At 45.5% G+C, this 19769-nt stretch overlaps 1 protein-coding gene across 2 annotated transcripts; it reads right to left on the bottom strand.

The window, feature by feature from the left end:
* Positions 1–1822: 1822 nt before the first annotated feature.
* On the bottom strand, positions 1823–12698 carry LOC144156114 (adipose-secreted signaling protein). 2 transcript variants are annotated; one of them, XM_077687939.1, is made up of 6 exons: positions 12526–12698; positions 12021–12099; positions 11771–11883; positions 9613–9742; positions 3408–3536; positions 1823–2369 (listed from the first exon to the last, which is right to left on the bottom strand). In XM_077687939.1, the coding sequence occupies exons 1-6, from the start codon at positions 12547–12549 to the stop codon at positions 2269–2271; spliced, it is 576 nt and encodes a 191-aa protein (XP_077544065.1). In that variant the 5' UTR covers positions 12550–12698; the 3' UTR covers positions 1823–2268. The 2 variants fall into 2 exon arrangements, with proteins under 2 accessions (XP_077544065.1, XP_077544066.1); XM_077687940.1 differs by having other exon boundaries at positions 12442–12688.
* Between the last annotated feature and the right edge of the window lie 7071 nt (positions 12699–19769).

The following is a 19769-nucleotide window of genomic DNA, read 5'->3' as shown; positions in this document are numbered from 1 at the left end:
CATATTCCGTTTACGTTTCATTTACGGATGCCAGATACAACTGAGCCATTGAGGGGTATTTGTTTACCGCTTCACCGTAAAATGTAAAACCATCTATACTACCCTCTTAAGACCCCGCGTGCAACATACTGCACATTCAGATTTCAGGGCTCCGTAAACAAAATTTGCTGAAAGTGAAACCAAAACAGTCTCTCAAAGGTAGAGTAGAGACTGGTGGTGCAACCTGTCGGTGTTTCATGCAACTGTAGGTGCCAGATTGCGGTCATACTAATAAACAAAAATGGCCTTTTTCGGTCCGGAGGTTTTCTATCGCCGCCACCAAAGTAAATCCTTTTCATGTGTTTAAAAATGCTGACACTTTTGGGTTTTCGTTTTACGAGCTCATGAAAGCCTAAGGTATCATTCGCCACCGATATTTCTGCCTTGACATTTCTTTTTTCTTCTTCATTCACTCGTAAATTTGATGTGTGACGGGTTGGACGTCAGGACAATGTTGAACCTTTGCGACTACATGTGGCAGAACCCATTATTTGCATTTGCTCTTTCTATTGAACTTAGGGGTCTATAGGGGTGAAGACCCTTAGGGGCTGTGGCTGTTGGAGTCTCCTGTTGTCGTCGTTGCAATCGTCGTCTGATGTAGTCACGGTACTAAAACACCGGGAAACTCGTTTACGCCTCGCGCTAGAACGTAATGCGTAATAAAAAAACACCGGGACACTCTTTACGCCTCGCGCTAGGGAGCTTCATGCTTCAACAAGAGACTTTTACAGCAAAGCTGTATACTTCTTCCTCCCAACGGTTTTATCTCCGTTGGCAAATACCCCAAGCCGCCAAGAATACACTTCAACACAGCATGCTTCACCCCTCCCCCGGTTTCACGTTAGTGGAGATGGCCCGGGATTTTTTTTTTTCAAATAAATAATAAGCAACCTTTTTAGATGTCGCCGAGGCCTCTGCCCTCGAAATTCTTTAGAGGATTGTGGCAAAAGGGGACAATCACCACCGATAACACGTTGTTGTTTCCTTTATGCGAGGCTTCCTTTCCGCTGAAAAATTTCAAAATCTATGACCATTGCCGTAAGGGCTTGCCAAGATAAAGTTCTTCAGGCCTGTCCGGTTGTACTTCCCAGGAACGAACTGCTCAACTGGGCACTTACCGGTGAAGGCAATAATTTGCTCGTCTACGCAGATGTTTGGTGAGCACGGCAGAGTGAGGCAAGTGTTTCTAATTATCTCAAGAAGAGGACGGAGTTTCCATAGGCAATCGGCTTCTCTATCTTCATCGGAAACAGCGAGGCACACACACACGCACACACATGAAACATACACATACACAAAACATGCGCACACAACTCAACACACACACATACACAAAACACACACACACAACACACAGTCTTGACACTATGTTTCATGGTTTTTTGACAACTTAGTCCCAGTGTGTAATGTATTGCACATCTGATAAATTTTCAACATCATAGCAAATAAAGCAAGGCATCACTATTATCTCTGTACGCTAATAAATTAAATTATTTAGAAAAATTAACTCGTTTTTGCTACGTCATGTGTCGGGTCTCAGGAGGCTACCACTGGACGGGAATAAATTGGTCGCAGTTAGCACAGGACCGGGATAATTGGAGATTAATGGGAGAGGCCTTTGCCCTGTAGTGGGTGCAGATAGGCTGGTGATGATGATGATGGTGACTACCACTGGGAGTTCATTTACCAGCTTGATATGCTTGTGAAGTGGAGCAATGAGAACAAGACGGGGGACATTTTCATCTTTTAGCTTGATCCAATTTCAAGTGGCACAAACAGTAAATAAAATGTATACATTTTATTATTTATTGTTTTTTCAAGTGCTGAAACTTGCATAAGTTACTAACAAAGTCGTTTTCTGATTGGTCTCGCTTGGGACAATGCTGCAAGATGTTGGCCAGCCAACTATGTAAATATAAACACGCCAAACTGCAAATGAGGGCAGACAGCGGCCACGTCAACAGTCCAGCTCACGACTGCGGTCGCTGCTTGCACCAAAGAGCAATGACTAAGTGAGCAGTTGCCGCAGCTAGCTTGGGCTAGCCTGGAAGTGTAGGCATACATCTGCGCCAAAACTCTTCCCATCCCCGCACATTGGCACCGTCTGTTGCATGATGGGGCATCACCGGTCAGGCCAGCCACTGCCTTGAATGACGCACAGTCCCATTGGCACAAGGGCAGCCCTTCTGGCATGGCCCCCATGTGCAAGAGAACGCTTCATGCGCTGGCCTAGTCGAACCCTTGCCAGTCGCTTTGGTCCGATTCTTCCTCCATTTCAACGCCAATGCAGTGAATCCCAGTCTTGAGAAACGGTGTGCCTTTTCCTTTCCCTGGGCATTATTAGTACAGAATCGTCAGAGCAATACGGCACGGTAAATGCTATTGTCACAGTGACACATGCCATTATGCAAAAGCTTGACCGCCTAGTACCTGTAGCTAGATTGAAAACACGGGTCAGCGAAAACGCACGTGTGTCGAAATTTCAGTGCATGTTAAGGGTCCCCAGGTGGTTGAAATTAATCCAGAGCCAGGAAATCAAATGTGGCAAACATACCTGCTGCAAGTGCCCAGAGCTCTGTACTACCGCAACAGTAGCCTTCAAGATGACTATTTGGAAACCAGTGCCAAAACTATGGCCAGAGTGCAACGTTAACGAGTACAGTACCCAGAGGATGGTGAGAGTAACTTGCTCGCACTGCAGGTCTGCCTTAGGATCTGTGATTATTGGGGCACCCAGATAGATGGGCAACATGCCGAAGCTATATTTTCGCAGACACTCGTGCAACTCCTGTGCTCATGTGCCCCACTTTTATTTTCCCACTGTGTACTGCTCCACTCCACACTACTCCTGCTAAAAGAGTTAAAAGAGTTCCTTGAGCATGGCTTCTCGGTGGCTTTGCACTGGGGCTGCCGTCAGTGGGCACAAAGTGATCCGTTTCCAGTGTTTCCACTTCTTGGCGTGTTGCTCAATGTGAGCACTGCAACACTCCCACACGGTCCCGTGCCTTGCACACAATCCAGATTTGACCAGGTGCCCCTAACAGGAGCCAGGAGACTATGCCCTGAAGCTGTTCTGAAGCACTTATTTTCACGCTGGCCAAAGGACAGCGCACGTGTGACGGGCTATGCCCAAGGTATGAAACTCTCTACGGCTCCATTCACATAACTGGATTGCGAAATGGACAGAACAAAGGCAGCAGTTGCAGGGCAACCGAGAAAAGAAGACACTGCATTAGAAACGCTGGCAGCAAGGCAGCTCACATGCAAAAATAATTGCCAACTTTTTTTTTTTAAAGCTACGCTGATGGGTAAGCTCCAAGTTCCGTGGTCCCTTTGCTTGCTACACTTGAGGAGACAAGATCCCTTACCTAGGACTCTAGCATTGAGCACCAGAGTCAGGGTGAGCAGCGGGTTGCTGCAGGACTGAAGCACAAGCTGTTCTCGGAGCAGCTTCTCCTTGTAGGCAAGCAATTCCAAAACAACTTCATACCTGAGCCCTGTGGGGGAAGCAAGGAAGAGAACGGTACTAAGGCCCGTGAGCCGGCATTGGCTGGTGGGGTGCACTCCCAGAGCAGCCGAGAAAGCTTCAACTCTGTTATGAAAGCACCGAGACCAGCTGATCTCTTGGCATTCTAGAGTTCGCTCCAAACAGTTCAACAATCCAACCATACGGGGGCAGGGGAAATGGCAACAGTTTTTTCCCACCCAAGTACTGTCATGTAGGTCAAAATAAAACTACTCATTTATATCAGGTGCTTCTTCCGCTGTCTTTTATACTGAAGTGGTTTTCCTTTTACCTAAAGGACAAAACCAATCAGGTTCACTCGAAGTACGCACTCCAACAGCAGATGGCATTTGCACATGAAAGGATGCAAAACTAGTAGGTATACTGGAGTGCTGTACCCTTGAAACCACCGTACGACAGAACCAATAGAAAAAAAATATAAAATACAGTACACTCCAGTCAGTTAAGCCGAAATTCTGCCCAACAAAGGAACTATTCCATTTTCCATTGACTCAATGCAAAAGAAAGAAATAGAAAAAAAAACCCTTAGCCCTTTGAGGGTCACAGCCGTACATGTACGGCATCGGCAAACACTTTCAAAATGGTCAATGACGTACATGTACGGCATTGCTTGCATCTTTAAAAAGCGCGCCGTTTTCGCCAACTTCTCTTGCTTGGCATGTGCTGCCACACTTCGGAAATACGTCAAATTTTTTTCTTGCGCCGATGGCCATTCTCTCTCTTTTTTTTTTATGATTTTTTTCAGCGGTGCGCCGGCTATCGCTTGCACATCTGCTAATGAGGGGGTGCGCTAGGAATCGTCCACCGGGCCCCTCTCGCGCCTGCCACAGACCAAGGTCTCCTGCGAAACTAATGAGGCTCTTTCCTCCTTTAATTTGAATTTTATGAGCGGTGCGCCATCTATCGCTCCCGCTTCCGGCCACGCGCGCTCGCGCGCGTGCAGCAGCTGGTTTTGGTTTCGTCCTCCGGCCGGTTCCCATTTTTTGCACCCGCGAAACTGATGTCTATCCGATTTCGATTCACTCAAAAGGTGCCAGCTTGTTACTCTCTCGTTTTTATTTATTATTTTTCCTTTGTTACTCATGAATAAACCACATATATGTAACAGCACAAGCGATTTTTTTGTCACTTTATGGTCACCCTAAAAAAATTACGATAATTTTTTCTCGAAATAGATTCATCCGAAGAATTTTAAATCAGCAATAAAAAGAATCGACCCTGGGGGTTGCATTTGGCGAAAAAATTTGACCCTCAAAGGGTTAATACAAATAGCTTCCCACACACTCTTCTGTTATAAGGACACAGAAGCGACTAGGGATTGTGGGATTACTTGCACAAATTGAAGTCTGGAGTCCCTACACCATGTTTCGACCACTCTGGGTGCATTTACACAACTTAATTTAGTAGAAAAATCAATTCGAAAGCGCTGTCCTCTTCTGTACCCTCCTTGCAGATTTCCTATGGCATTTCAAGTGACGCTTACTCTTGCAGGCTTGGCTTGGCTGCGCCTACTGTGCAGCTCGCTGACCTTTCGACAGGGTCAGTCCGCCGGCCTCTGGCAGGTCGTTGTGCTTCGTTCGCTCATATAAAACTAAGCCACGACAAAATTTGTTCCGGGAAGAATGTGGCATTAGTCTGTTATTTTGTAGACTGTATCAAGCTTAATAAAGCACACAAGCACACATGCGACGCTTTTGCTGACTTTGCTTCACTGGAGCTGTAAAAGCTGCATGCGCCTGTGTGACTGGCACACTAGTAGAGTCAGCAAATTTCACATAGGCAATCGAAATTAAAATCAACCGAAATTTTTTTGTAAAGTGTAAAACCAAGGCGCGGGAAGCACTTTTAGCGCAGGGTGAACTAGCTCAGTGGTAAAGTGTAAAACCAAGGCGCGGGAAGCACTTTTAGCGCAGGGTGAACTAGCTCAGTGGTAAGCAGCATGACCTCACATTTGCAATTGCTTTTCCTGCCTAAAGAACGCAGTCACTAGTAATAAGATATTCGTGGGGAATAGGAGGGCGCTTACTGCACAAGCTTTATGCAAGGAGTACTCATCTAAGCTGCTGGGAATGTTGAAACTAGAAAGAATAAACAGACCACACGATATACACTTTGTATTTCGTTGCCCTGCCATCCCTGGGGTTTTGGCTGAGTGGTCTGAAGAATTGGATGCAATGCATCGCAAGTTTGAATCCCCAATTGGGCCTTTTTTTTTTACAGTTTATTTTTAAATTTAGGAAATTCGTTTATACTGCATTCACCATTTTGCGCTGCAACCTTCATTGCTCCACGAGTGAGTTTGCAGACTGTGTGCAGACTGACACTGTCGCGCTGGCGAGATCTCGTTGGCGTGCTGTTGACACAAGCATTAGAAGCCACTCAAAAAAGTCGGCCAATAATTGGTAGTGCACGAGGCATCCTTTCCCTGCTTCAGTACTGGTACCACAATACAGAACAACCCCGCTTATACGTTTCCTCACTAATACATTTTTTTGCCTATTTCATCGTGTCAGTGCAGTCCCACTAAAATGTCCATAGACAACCATGTATTACAATCCAAGTTAATGTGCCATCATACCACAACATTCCTGCTTTATATGTTGCGATTACAGGGCAGAAATGATGAGAAAATATAGCTAAAGTGATAAAAGCACACAGAAAAATTAAAAACACTGAACTGCGTAGCCCCCAACTAGCGTTGTTTGCGCACTACTGAAATCCTGGAAACGAGAGGGCACGGCACAACACCTGTAAGCATCATCATCATTGCCACCGTCATAGTTGTCAGTACCTTAAAGAAACACTTGGCGTTTTGCAGGCAGTCAATAAGGAACTCACACAGGAAAAAATATGTACATTCAAACCTTGTTATAATGTAACAGGATATAACGAAATAATGGATACAACAATCGTTGTAACGAAATAAAAGTGACCTATTAATGGATATAACGAACTACACTACTCTCTCTCTCTCTCCCTCCAAAGTCCGACCACGGTGCATGAAGTATTCGGCAGAGCTCAACACTCATGCGGTGCGGCTGTTTGAAAACTCCCGCGTCGACCTTACGACCATGCGCGGCCAAGCGAGCCTTCCTCCTCGCCCAGCCAGCAGGGCAGAGCAAGCAGGCGGGCTGCGTGACAACAGTGAGAAGTGTCACAAAGTGGTTTCTCTCTCTTTCACGTGACTCCACTCGTGCCGAATCTGATGGGATTGTTGTCGTGGATGAGAATATGGCTGAAGTTGAAGTGTCGTGGACGGCACTTGGAGACTGCGGTGTTGTTGCGGCAGATGACTTTTTTTTTTTTTTTTTTTTGCAATTATGTCAACGCTGACACCGATGCACCACTGCGGAGGAGCCAACCGACGATGCTATTGTCGCAGATGTCACCAGACAAACTGACGCAAGCCACGACGAAGACGCTGTGGTCTCCCATGCACACATGTTCGAATGTCGTCACAGGCACTCGATGGGGTTGACTTTCCATGTCGTTTCTTCGGCACCCATGGCGATAACGAAAATGGCAGCAATGCGGTGGCCACTGGTGAAAAGGAAGTCTTTTGGTTGCGATGTCCGAAACAAAGGAGCACCATGGACTTTTTTCGAGCTATGTCTAGTGGACAACAAAATAGGCAGCATGCACTCTGAGCAAGCAAAATATGTCTTCTATTCCTTCTTTGCATGCTTATAGTTCTACACCCAAGTGAGCATACATTGCCGTAAACTGTTACAATTTGAGTGTCTGAGTGTATCCCGAGTTTGGACTTCCATGGTTGACTTTGAACTAAAGTGCAGATCCCAACTGAATGGGATGTTGTACAAAGGTACGCGAGCCACTTCGGCAATGAAGACAGCCACAAGGCAATCTAACAACTGGAGAAGGGCAACATCATTCCACGGGCCCGGAAGAAGCGCCAAACTTGTAATACAAGTTGCTGGTCCCAGTTAGTGCCAACTGGGACCAACAGCGCCCAGCAGGGAATTTGGCCATAAACCATCTGGGACCATCTATGTTTTCTCTAGGGAGAGATGTTCTTAAACCTTGAAAATGCAAAGTAAATTAATTTTGTGTTTGAACCACGGCTTATGTTTTTTTTTTGTAATGTTCAACAGTATGATTTTGCGGTACTAACAACATGATTATGATGTACGTTTCCCAGCCACTACATTTTTTCTTCCGTGGCCCAGTTAAAAACGCATAAGCGGGGTTCTGTTATAGTCTGTTTCCAAGCCTGGAAGCACACCATGTTTTGTTAAATAAAAAAAGGAGAGCATCGAACATGTCAGCCTGGAGGTGCTGGATCACTGTGTACGTAATTTGGCCTGCACCTGGTGCTGAAGCCTTGCAATTATAAGAGCTTACAGTTGACCACAAGCTCCTGGAGGGAGAGTGGAGAGTTGCAAGAGTCATTCAATCGCTTGTGTCTCATATAAACTTCTGCTCTGCAGACTTGGTACTGTATAAATGTGCTTGTGTAGTGTGAAAATTTAGACACGTTCAAAGTGCCGTGCCAATGCATTTGCCTAATCTTGTAAAGTGTTGCAAGCAATGCTAACGAGCGGTAAGTTGTGTGTTTTGCCATTTGAGTTTTCTTATGCTGTCCCAAACCTTGTGTGTACCTGTGTAAGAACTTATAGAAGTTACAAAGGACGTCCAGCTGTTGCTTTGGGCTAAACGGCAGATACACTTTCTCATGACTTTAGCACAGTTGAAAGCTACAAGGTTGTCCACAGCTGGTTACATATACGAGTACCCAGGCTTTATTTTGTACCTGACCTGCTTGTCTACACTTCTTATTCCATTAGGCCTCTGAACGTTACGTGGTAACGGAAGGCCTGAGGAATAGTTTGCAGCAAAGACAAGTTACGTGATGAGGCTACAAGCCCATCAGTCCCCAAGTGTATTATGAACACGTATAGTAGTTGTGATTTTTCTTGAACTTCGCAGTTTTGATGAGTATTTTGAACGATTTACAGTAAATGGAATTGGTGGGGGCATCTACACATCTCGGGATGTATAACTTAGTAAGGCTGACGTCTGGGCTAGTTGGTTCCACATGTTAAAATTACAGCGCAATAAAAACACAGACAAGGATAAGTAAGGGACATATGCATAAGCGCTAAGGGACATATGCATAAGCGCTGCGTGTGTCCCTTACTTGTCCTTGTGTGTGTTTTTATTGCGCTGTAATTTTAACATCTCAGGATGATAGGGAAGTGGCCACTACCTAAAAAAGGGTAAGTGTCCACCTTCCTCTCAGATGGTAAAAAACAGAGGAGTCGATGAACGAGTAAGTGCTATATGGTGCAGTGTAGTATGTTTGTACTAGCTTTTTGTTAAAAAGGTACACTACTGGCGATACCACGAATCTTTCACTCAAGCATCCCCGCGCATCTGTGCGCTCAAATACCCAAAGTTTACTGTGTGCATTTAAATTGCCCACCAATGTGAATGGCTCTGGGAGTCACTGAAATTGAATTTCTGAACTTGGTAAGCAGAAATCAGGAGGAATGTATATGAAGCATAGTGTTATTAACCTGTTGGAAATGATAGCTTGGCCAGCAACTGCTTCAAGGGTGGTGAGTGAAGGAACAAATTGACACGGAACAGACTGCTGGGCGATAATCACTTCACCGCCAGAAGAGTGAGCACAGATGTCTCTGCCTCTCCTAAACAGGAAGTATCAATTCAGGAAGTTTGCTTGTTTGGTGTTTAAATGTGCTTCCTGTGAACAGCAAATTTTCTCTAGGCAGAAATATACCTCTGACTTTCCACTAGAACACTACTCATTGGAAAGGGTTGAAAGTTGGGCGAGTTGGTGAAGTTCTCACTGTGCCTTTTTGAGAGGCACAATGAGATTTACTTGGTTCATCCTCAAGCCTTCCTGCAGATGGTTTACGATAACTTTCTAAGTGCAATTGGAAACATCCATTGCCTGTCACAGAGAAGAAAAGAACTAGACATTTTTTGTTAGGCAGTTGCTCACACTAGTCATCAAGTGGCAAATGCCTTGGAGTAGCAAATACTAACATGGCAAGGCAGCTCACCTGTAGAAATCACTGGTTTCAGTTCCAGCACCCTGAGGTTAAAATTGGGAGGGTCGTGCGTCCTTACTGAAAGGCTGCCTAGATGTGGAGGACTGTCAAACTGAAAACGAACTTCATAACGATGCTTGACCTGCAATAGTTCAAACATGATATTGTCAATTACTTCAGACGCGTGTCTCAAATATGCCCAAGCATGCACAGTATTGAGCAGCAGCTACCTCTGTATGTGTATGTTCTTAGCTCTTAATCGAGCAATATTTAAGAGGCACAGCATGTTTAAATTCAACCTGCCGTGGTGGCTCAGTGGCTAAGGGGTTGTGCCGCTGAACACGAGGATGTGGGTTCGATTACTGACTGCAGCGGTCGCTTTTCTGATAGAGGCGAAAAGCAAAAACACCCGCATGTATGAGATTTCAGCGCATGTTAAAGATCCCCAGGTGGTCAAAATCCGGAGAACTCCACTATGGTTTAGTAGGCTGTAGGTTTGGGCAAGTTGGTAATCCATGCTGTACTTCAATTGCGCACAAAAGTAACGAAGACTGGAGAGAGACGACACGAGACAGAGCGCACTTTCAACAAACTTTATTAAGAAGAAGTCACAAATTTATACTGCCCACTCTCTCTCATACACACTCATCCAAAAAACAAGGAACAAACACCTCCTCCCCTCTGTGCATTACCACAATCTTAGGGCACGTGCCACTGCGATTGCGGTTTCACGAGAAACCGTTGTCTTGCCCAAGGAAGTGCATCTCCTTTTCCACAAGTGCGAGGGAGGGAGTGCTTACACAGCAGTCCCCAGCACGTGCAATTTCATTGGCCTCAATGATCTCGTGGGTCGTTTGGTTCCTGTTCATCGCTATAATATAACACTTATCAAAAATGGGGGTACATTTGCAATCCCGGCAGTGGATTGCCAAATGGCCTGAGTTGGCATTTTTTACGTTGTTGGCATGTTCGCGTAGTCGATCACTGATACACCTGAGAGAGAGAGTGGGCAGTATAAATTTGTGACTTCTTCTTAATAAAGTTTGTTGAAAGTGTACTCTGTCTCGTTCGTCTCTCTCCAGTCTTCGTTACTTTTGTACGCAATTTAAGTACAGCATCCACATTGGTGCACCTCATCGCCTGCATTGCATCGGGGCGTTAAACCCTACAATCAATTAATCAATGTTTAATTTCACACAGGATCACATTTCATACTTTTTGGAGCCAACTTGACAAGAATACTAGTAGCAAGGTTTGTTTGCAAAACAGTGACAGCTATTAATTTAAACCTCAGTAACTTGAAATTCTGGATAGCTTTACCCACCACGTTACTCATATTTCATGTTGTACATCACCACACGACACAGGTGTATCAAACCTCATCACGCCAGTGGGACCGTACCTTGCAAAAGAATACTGCAACTGTCTGCAGAAGTGCAACATGTCACTCTAACTAGCATTTATGTTGATGGGTGTTTGGAATAAAGTCGGAGAAGCAATGATATGGCTTGAGTGATTCAGCCACAGAGGTGGCTAGCAACATTGCAGAATGGATGTTTCCATGACTGCGAGCTCGGTACTGCAAAACATAAGCTTGGCCAGTTTTTAATTCAACGTTGCATGCTTGTTTTTCAACTTTTGGTGTATGTTCTCGCTTCAGTTGCGCACTGACCAATGTTTCTCATCACTTTAACGGTAAGATGCATAAGGTGATAGCAAATTTTCGTCTTATTATTTGACATTCCCGAGTGCTCACTAAGTTTCCAGTTTTCATTCGTCTGAGCTTTTTCAGCTTGAGCCTTCTTAGGTAGTTTGCAGAATTTGAATTCGTGTGTTTTTACTGCGCATGAAAATGCCCCAATGCCAACAACAACAACAAAATTGGAACTGCAGAGCTTATTGCGCAGTGGAACAGATTAATAGTGAAGAGACTGACTTCTTTGGAGAGAAAAAATACTGAAGTTTGGAAGTAGTGATATTTAATTCTGGCACACCAGTAACCCATGCCGATGCTGCGGGAACGCATCTTGTAAATGCTGACTGCAGTGCGAGTTAATTCAGTGATTGAAGCGGGCCAACAATCACTACGATTATCAAGAAAAGCTGACAATAAGACGTTGTAGCCCCACTTCGCGCACACGTGAGGAAGTTGAACTGTACGACGTCTCACCTGAATAAAGCCGAGGTGAGCATTGATGAGGACCTCGTTAAGTGGTTGCACCACTATGCCAGAGTCGTGACCGAAAGAGTCCAGGGAGTCGGGAAAGTGCACCTTGTGAGAAACTGAAATGCAATGTGTTCACGTCTTCCCGTCTCTTACCCCGCATTTCCTGCATACTGTACAGCTCTTACGGTCTAAACAACTGCAAAGGGATGCTGGGCCCTTGCTCAGCGTAACAAGTGCAAAAAATTAATCTCACCTGACGTGCCGCTATCAACTTCCATGGTGCTTTCCTCCAGCGTTAGAGCGGGAACGGTTTGCGCGGGGATGTGGGTGGGCTGTAATAAAGCGACCTTCGTTATCTGCGCGAAGAGACAAAGGTAGTCAGAAGCAGCGTAATTACGTTATTGCCTACAAGATTGCGCCAAAATACGCCGCTTTAAAACCCCATTTTTCCATTCCTCCGCGAGGCGAGTAGCAACCGAGAGTAGAATGTGGGCCAAGACTGATTACGCTAGCATAAAATCTGGTGTGGATCTGCCACGGCGTACGGGAGACCAGCATAAAGGCAGGTCAGAATACGAATGTATCACTGGCCAGCTGCGTAAGATTCGAAGTACTATTGGTGCTAACAGCTGAGTACGCAGTAAGTGCGCAGAGAAACATCGCAGGCACATTACCGTGAGGGACCAAGCAGAGTGGCTCGCGGAGACTCCAGATGCACTTATTAAACGAGTACAAGCTCAAGGCATTAAATCGCTCACATGAAAAGTCTGCCGGCTGCTCATCCTACCTCTGATTCTGAAGCATATTTAAAAGCCGTTCCTGCGGTAATTGCAGGAACCACTAACTGCGAGATAAACCGCGCGAGTAAGTGCGAGCTCTGCTGGCTCTGCGGGGGCTGGCTTTGTTTTCAGCTGGTTGTCTGCTACTCAGACAACTCAGATGCTCAGAGTGCATATTTAACTACAATCACCTGCAAAGCCCGCACTGTTGAAACATATACAATTTTTAAAACCATTGAGTGAAGTAAATTTGAGAAACGGGTAAAAACAAGTTCAGACGTTGTTTTTTATTATTATTTCAACAAAAATAAACTGAATTAACGGCATTGACATCGACAACAAAATTTTGAGGCAACGCCGCCAACGCCTATAGCATTAATTCTACTTCACTGTAGAGGGGGGTGGCAGAATCAAACGAGGCCCTTTCTTTGTATCGGGACGTGGGAATGGGTTATCCCCCCCTCCTCCCCCCCCCCCCCCCGGTTTTAAACTCCCATCACTCTCCCCCCTTCCTGCCCTTGAACCCCTGTTTACCTCCCCACTTCTGATTCTATTTCGGTATATTACTCATCCTACGTCCCACTCTCTTCCCTACTTTTCTTCCACCACCACTCCAGCCGCCTCTTCGTCACCTCGATGGCCCTGAAGTTGAGGCTCCCCCTCACACCAAATCCCAAAGCCTCCATCAACGTCGCTTCCCCATCGCCCTGTCGCGGTCGTATCTCTGTGCAGTCTATGACAATATGCCCTATGGTTTCCCAATCCCTGCCGCAGCATACACAAGTTTCGTCTTGTTGCCTGTAGTTAGCCGTGTATGCCCATGTCCCCAGACACGCCGCCCGTGCTTCAAAAAGCAATTTACTGCCTCGCGTATTGCCATGGCAACCTTCCTGCCTGTTTTCTAGTTCCTCTGTTCTAAAAGTGTCCAGGGCTTTTTCCCCTTCCATTCTCTGCACCCACTTCGTCGTCTCTGCTGCTTTTACCTGCTTTTTAACTGTTGTGCATACCCCACCTTCCCCTACCGAATTTCCATATCGCTTGGTCAGCTGTCTGGTCCTCTGTCTCCACCGCGTGTCCATGCTCCTCATATAGAGGTACCTAAACATCCTCGTGGCCCATTTTTCCTCCTCCATGTCACGCAGTCTCTTCTCAAATTTTATCTTGCTCTGTGCCTCCCTTGCCTCAAAGGACGACCAGCCCATATCCCCACCACTTCATTCGTAGTTTTGCGATGGGCCCCTAGGGTCAGCCTACCTACCACCCTCTGATTTACCTTCAGGCCTGCTCTGGCTTCATGCACAGCACCGAATTTCCGAACGTCAATCCTGGTACCATGACCCTCTTCCAGACTCGCCTTACCACTTCGTATTTGTTGTAGCCCCACAGTGCTCTATAGCCGCGTTCCGTTTTCCTTTTGTTTTGAGGTGGGCCTCCTGCACGTGCATGTAATCTGCACCATCGTTAAGCCATAATCCTAAATATTTATACTCCTTCACTCGTGGTAATTCTACTTGTTGAACTGATACCGATTTGTGCTCCGTGTCGTCGTTGAAAATTGATTTTTCTCTGCTAAAAGATAACCCAAGGAGTGTCGCTTCCTCTCTACATATATCCATCAGGCCCTGCATACCTATCCAGTCATCTGCCATCAACAATATGTCGTCTGCATACATTAATCCTGGAATTCGCTGTTCTACCACCTGTCCGTTTTTAATGTATGATAAATCAAATCCCAGCCTACTGCCCTCTAACTTCCTTTCTAAACCCGCCATGTAGATCATGAACAGCAGTGGAGAAAGAGGACATCCTTGTTTCAAACCCTTGTAGGTGTGTACAGGCCTACTGTATGCTATCCCCTCCCACACTATTTGCACTTGGTTCTCCCGGTATAGCTCCCCGAGTAAGTTAATGAATTCTGCCCCGACTCCCTCATCCTCCAGGATACTCCACAGCCGCTCCCTGTCTACATTATCATAAGCCGCTTTAATGTCCAGAAAGGCTAACCCCAAAGGTCTGTTTTGCATCTTCACCACCTCTATGCATTGGCTTACTACAAATAGGTTGTTATCTAGTCTTCTGTCCTTTCGAAACACATTTTGAAGTTCCTCTAGCACTCTATTCTCTCCTACCCATTGCTCTAGTTCAAATTTCACTGCCTGCATTCGCAACCTGTAAAGCACGGACGTAACGGTGACTGGCCTATACGAGCTTGGCTCCCCGTGCTAATGGCTTGTAGTAGCCTTCCCTCGCTCTTTGGTCCTAATTGGTTGATCAACTCCATTGGTATCCCATCCGTGCCCACTGCAGTATTTTTGGGGACCTTTCCCTCTGCTTTTCCCCACTTGAGTCGGTCCTCCCCGTCGTGACATCGCTGTGGCACTGCGGGGCCGCTCTATCAACCTTACAGAATTTCTGTAATAATTTCATGAAGGTATGCCAATGCCTGCTCTCCCTTATGAGAGGGCCAAAGCGCCACCTCTCCCAACCTCTCCCCCATGCAGGCTGCGCCTACTCGCATTGTTGCCATGGCAATTATAACGCCTTTAAGGCCAACATGGCGGCGGCATTGCTATGACAATAGCAACGCAATAATGTTTCCCCAGGCTCACCACTCACTAGGGGAGAATATGGCACTAATACCGGAATTAGCCCGGGCGCTGGGTTAAAAGCTATTAGGCCGCATATCCTGACCTCTGGCCATAGCATCTCCCCAGCATCCGCAGCTTCCTCTTGTAGCTTGTTACTCCAGTGCATTTCATCCAGTCTCAGAGGCCATGACCGGAGGATGACATGTTTGATAGTCTCCTCCTGGGCTCCGCACATTCGGCACATACATATATAGTGCAGTTCCAGTGAACTAGAAGAGAGAGGTGCGTCGTTTGGGGCTGATTAGGGGGGTCCCTTTCGCAATGAAAATTTCTGCTGGGGAACGATGATGATGATGATGATGATTAGTGGCTTCCCCTTTGAATCGGGGTTGTCAGCAACCGACTTGCCTGTTTTATTACGCTTACTTGCCCTACTCCCAGCTAACCTATAGATTTGCTTCCTCCCTCCCATCTCTCCCTCTTTTCTACCACTAACCTAACTGACAAAGGGCTGCGCCCTAAAAAAAAATCATCGCGTATTGCCCTCCCATTTGATACAGGAAAACCTGCACCAAAGCTACTGCTCAAGCAACACATCACATACTATGTAGACAGAAAAAGTGTATATTTAGCAAGTAGAATATACTGACTGAAAAGCGAAAGTCACAATTCACTCCGTGTCACTGCTCTCGCTAGAGCTATCACTTGAGTCGCAGTTCTCACTGTCGTACAACGTCATCTTCATGGCGCAACGCGCAGTGCAGCTTCACGGCACAATGCGCATTGCCGTGAAGCTGCAGTAAAGGAAAATCCCCGCATATTATCGGCACCCCTACTTTGCCACTGAAATTTTTGCATTTTTTGTGCGGGTTGTACGCACGAAAATACAGTACTTATCTTGGCCGCCTTTGTGTTCTAGCAATTCATTTCGCAATGTAACTTGAGCCTTGTATACATGGACTCGTCAAGTGACAGTTGAGTAGAGAAACTCAGGTTTTTTCGACTTGACCCACCTATGTACAGTAGCCGACCGATTTTTCGGACCTGGAGGAAAACGAAAAATAGTCCGAATAAAAGAGCAGCCCGAAAAATCCGTGAGTCATTACTCCTATGGGACAACTGGCGGTTCCTCGGGAAAGTCCGACATATCCAGCAAGTCCGAATTTTTAGAGTCCGAGAAAATGGTCTGCTACTGCTACTGTATTGGGGGAGTCGAAGAGCTGTAGGGGTGAGTCTGTGGGTTGACACCCTCGTTGAGCTGAGTCGGCGGGCCCTGAGGGGTTGAATGGCTCCTTTTCTGGTAATCCTTCCGGTCCCCTCACCGCGGTTCTTTGGATGGAGTTCATGTGAACACGGAAGGGGATAGAGGTAAGCTGAACCCACCAATCGACTCGTCCCTACCTCGGGAGTGAGAGGGGTTTCTGCTACGGTTTCTGCGTGCTGAGTTGAGTGGTTCGTGCAGGTGGTGGCTGGTTTGTTCGCATTCGTGAGTAGCAAGGACAGGTGACTCAGGCGGTGCGGGGAGACAGAAATGTATCAGGAAGTCCGACAGCGTGCACACTGAGCTGCACATCTGTTTTTCAGAGGCCACCAGTCGGGCCGTCAGGCGTCTCCCTCGGTTCAAAGTGCTGTAAAGAGCTAACAATCCCTCACAGTCGTTTTGCAATGTCTAAGGTGGTAAAACCGAGAGCCAAGGCTAACCCCCAATATTGTTCCGTGGTCGGCTGCCACAACAGTAACAAGAAGATGAAAGAGAAGAATCCATCCGTGAAATTCTACAGATTTTGGCAAAACGACACCAAAAGGAAAGACGGCAAGCATGGATCACTGTGGTTAGAAGATGGAAATAGGCTCGCACGTTTTTGTTTTTATTTCTGCTCTTTCAGTTTACATTTCCAGTCTTTCAAAATGCTAACTAGTGTTCTAAAATTGATGCGATTCCCCTCTCCTCCATTTTCACACAAAAATGTGTGTACCAATGAGTGTTTTTGCTATGATAAATAAACATGGGAGTTGTTTAGCTGGTGCCGTTCAATAACATTCATACATGGCACAAATAGGTTCACATTCTGCATGGGGAAAAAAAAGAAAAAGTTTCTACCGATCTACCTGGCTGTTTTTTGGTGCATTCAGTCGTGTTATTGTAACTTGTGTTCTGGAGGGGATTAAAATGAGTTGATTGCTGTTTGTTCATTTTTTCACTAGTAATTAAAAGTTATACACTGCCAGCTGTTCTGTCATCCCCGTGCACTGTCACTCTAACACATAGTTGCACTTCAAGTGGGTCAATCTCTGGGACAAACGCTGCGAACAAAAATTCCTTCAAAGACAAGCAAAATGGAAATGTGGTGTTGCAAGCGCATCCCTTTAATACCATGTGCCTCATCAATGGGTCTTTCACGGGGGCAGCTGATTATTTCAACGGTCAGAAATAATACATTAACTGGGGTCAGTCACCTTTGTATCACATTTCTTGCAAGCCTCAATGTTTCTGCAGCCCATAAAATCCAGACGTCCGAAGTGCGAACACGTGATGGCAGTAGCAAACGAGAAAAATGCGCTGTGACAAATTGAACAGCTGTCACCCTGCTGACAAAAGGATGGCAGCCAACGACCGCCAAACCACGTTTCATCCCGTGAAATTGCCAGGGCACTCGGCTGGCTGAGTGGCGTGTAGCAGACAACACGTCTCTAGCAGACAAGAAAAGCGCTCGCAAAATGAACTCGGTAGCTATTCCACGTGTTAACCGTACTTGCTGGACATGTGCTAAGGCGTATAATTTCATAAGTTGAAAGAAAATTTTACCCGGCCCTCATCTTTGCGTGAGAAATGCAGCACGTGCACAGCGCAAAAAGCACACCCCAAAGTGGCGGCAGCTCCCAAATACTCCTGGAGAAGGGAGACTGCAGTGGCCTCCGGCGAACTTTCGGTAGCCATTGCTGTTTATTAAAATCTTGGTGCATGATAGTTGGGACACCCTGGATACCCAAGAAAGTCAAACGCATAGGAAAACCTAGTCCATGGGAAACTGCATTACTCATGAAGCAGCGACTGAATTGTGCACGCAAAAGGATGCCAAGAAGGCGATGCGCAGAAATAGCCACTCTCAGTTCGCAAATTAGAAAGGAACTAAAAGATGCAAAGGCGGCACTTTTTTCAACAATGCTGGTGGATTGCTTGCAAAACTTGCCTCAAAAATTCTGGACGTACTTATCTGGGTGCAAGTGCACAATTAACAAAATTAAGGTATAGTTGTAAGTGCACAATTAACAAAATTAAGGTAGGCAGATGTGTCTGTAGCATGCCAGCCTTGATCGCACAGGCTTTTAACAGCATGTTAACTCGTTACAAATGGCAGCAATAGGCACCGCCTAATGCAAGCGACCCTTTGTTGCACTGTGAATATACAAATTATGGTTATTCTCAAGATGGCATTGTAGTGTTGTTGCTAAAACTGGATATCAAAAAACCTTGTGCCCTGATGAAATAACCACACATCACATTTCTTGTTTAGAATTTTTGCGGTGACCTTGCGTACTGGAAGTGTGCTAGAAGACTGGCTCCTTGCATGCATTCTGCCCGTTTTTAAAGTGGGCAATAAGTCATTGCGATAAAACTATCAGCCAATATTCAATTTTGATATCAACCAAATATCAAAACATTTGGTTGAATAGCACATTGGAAAAAAAAAAAAAAAACTTATGCTAAAGCAAGCAGCATGGTTTTCGCCAGCACTTGTCGACAACACAGTTTTTTGAAGTAACTCATGCTTTCAGCGTCGCAATAAACAACAAAGAACAAGTTGATGTCATAGCAACTGATTTTTCCAAGGCATTTGATCAGGTCTGTCACACTAAACTTATTGAGGAAATGTATAGTAGAAATTTTGGTCGGTCTGTATGTCTGCGACTCAATTGAGCCACGTGGCCAAAGTGAAACGGAAACTGCGTAATAGTCTTATATACCCACACCCAAATCTAAGGAGTTAACACACAAATTGCTAAATGAATTCATGCATACCTCACAGCTAGAGAGCGAGTGATCCTTTTTACTGCATTTATCTGGTGTGCCACACGATTCGGTTTTAGGACCAATTTTGTTTTTGTTGTACGTAAATGGCACTGCTGATGGCTTGCATCCTAAGATTAAAATACATCTATTTGTGTTTATTTACTGTCACCTTAAGAATGCTCAGGCCCAAGTATTGTTAAATGAATGCCTGCGAAGAACTTATTACGACTGGAGCATTACGTGGTACTACATGAAAATTAATTTTGATAAACCGGCTTATATGACAGTATCTAACAAGAAAACCCCATTGATCTTTATTTGCAGAATAAATAATAACCCACTTCAACATGCCAGTAAGCTTAAGTATCTCGGGGGGACAATTATTCCTAATCGAAATTAGAATGAACACATAGAAAACATTTGCGAGATTTGTGGATATGCCCAACACGAAGTCGGTCTGTTTAAACAAAACTTGAAAGATGCTACACCCGACGTAAAGCTCAAGGCGTACAAAATAATTGTATGGCCCACACTGGAATGCGCCAGTGTAGTCTGCGATCCACATCAAGTGAGCATGATCAATAAATTGGAATAAGCTCAGACTAGCTGCACGATTTATCTTT

Source organism: Haemaphysalis longicornis, unplaced genomic scaffold (assembly GCF_048455015.1).
Source record: "Haemaphysalis longicornis isolate Haplotype H1 unplaced genomic scaffold, Haemaphysalis longicornis Haplotype H1 scaffold_1, whole genome shotgun sequence".
Classification (NCBI taxonomy): Eukaryota; Metazoa; Arthropoda; class Arachnida; order Ixodida; family Ixodidae; genus Haemaphysalis; species Haemaphysalis longicornis.
This window is presented reverse-complemented; position numbering and strand designations above follow the sequence as displayed.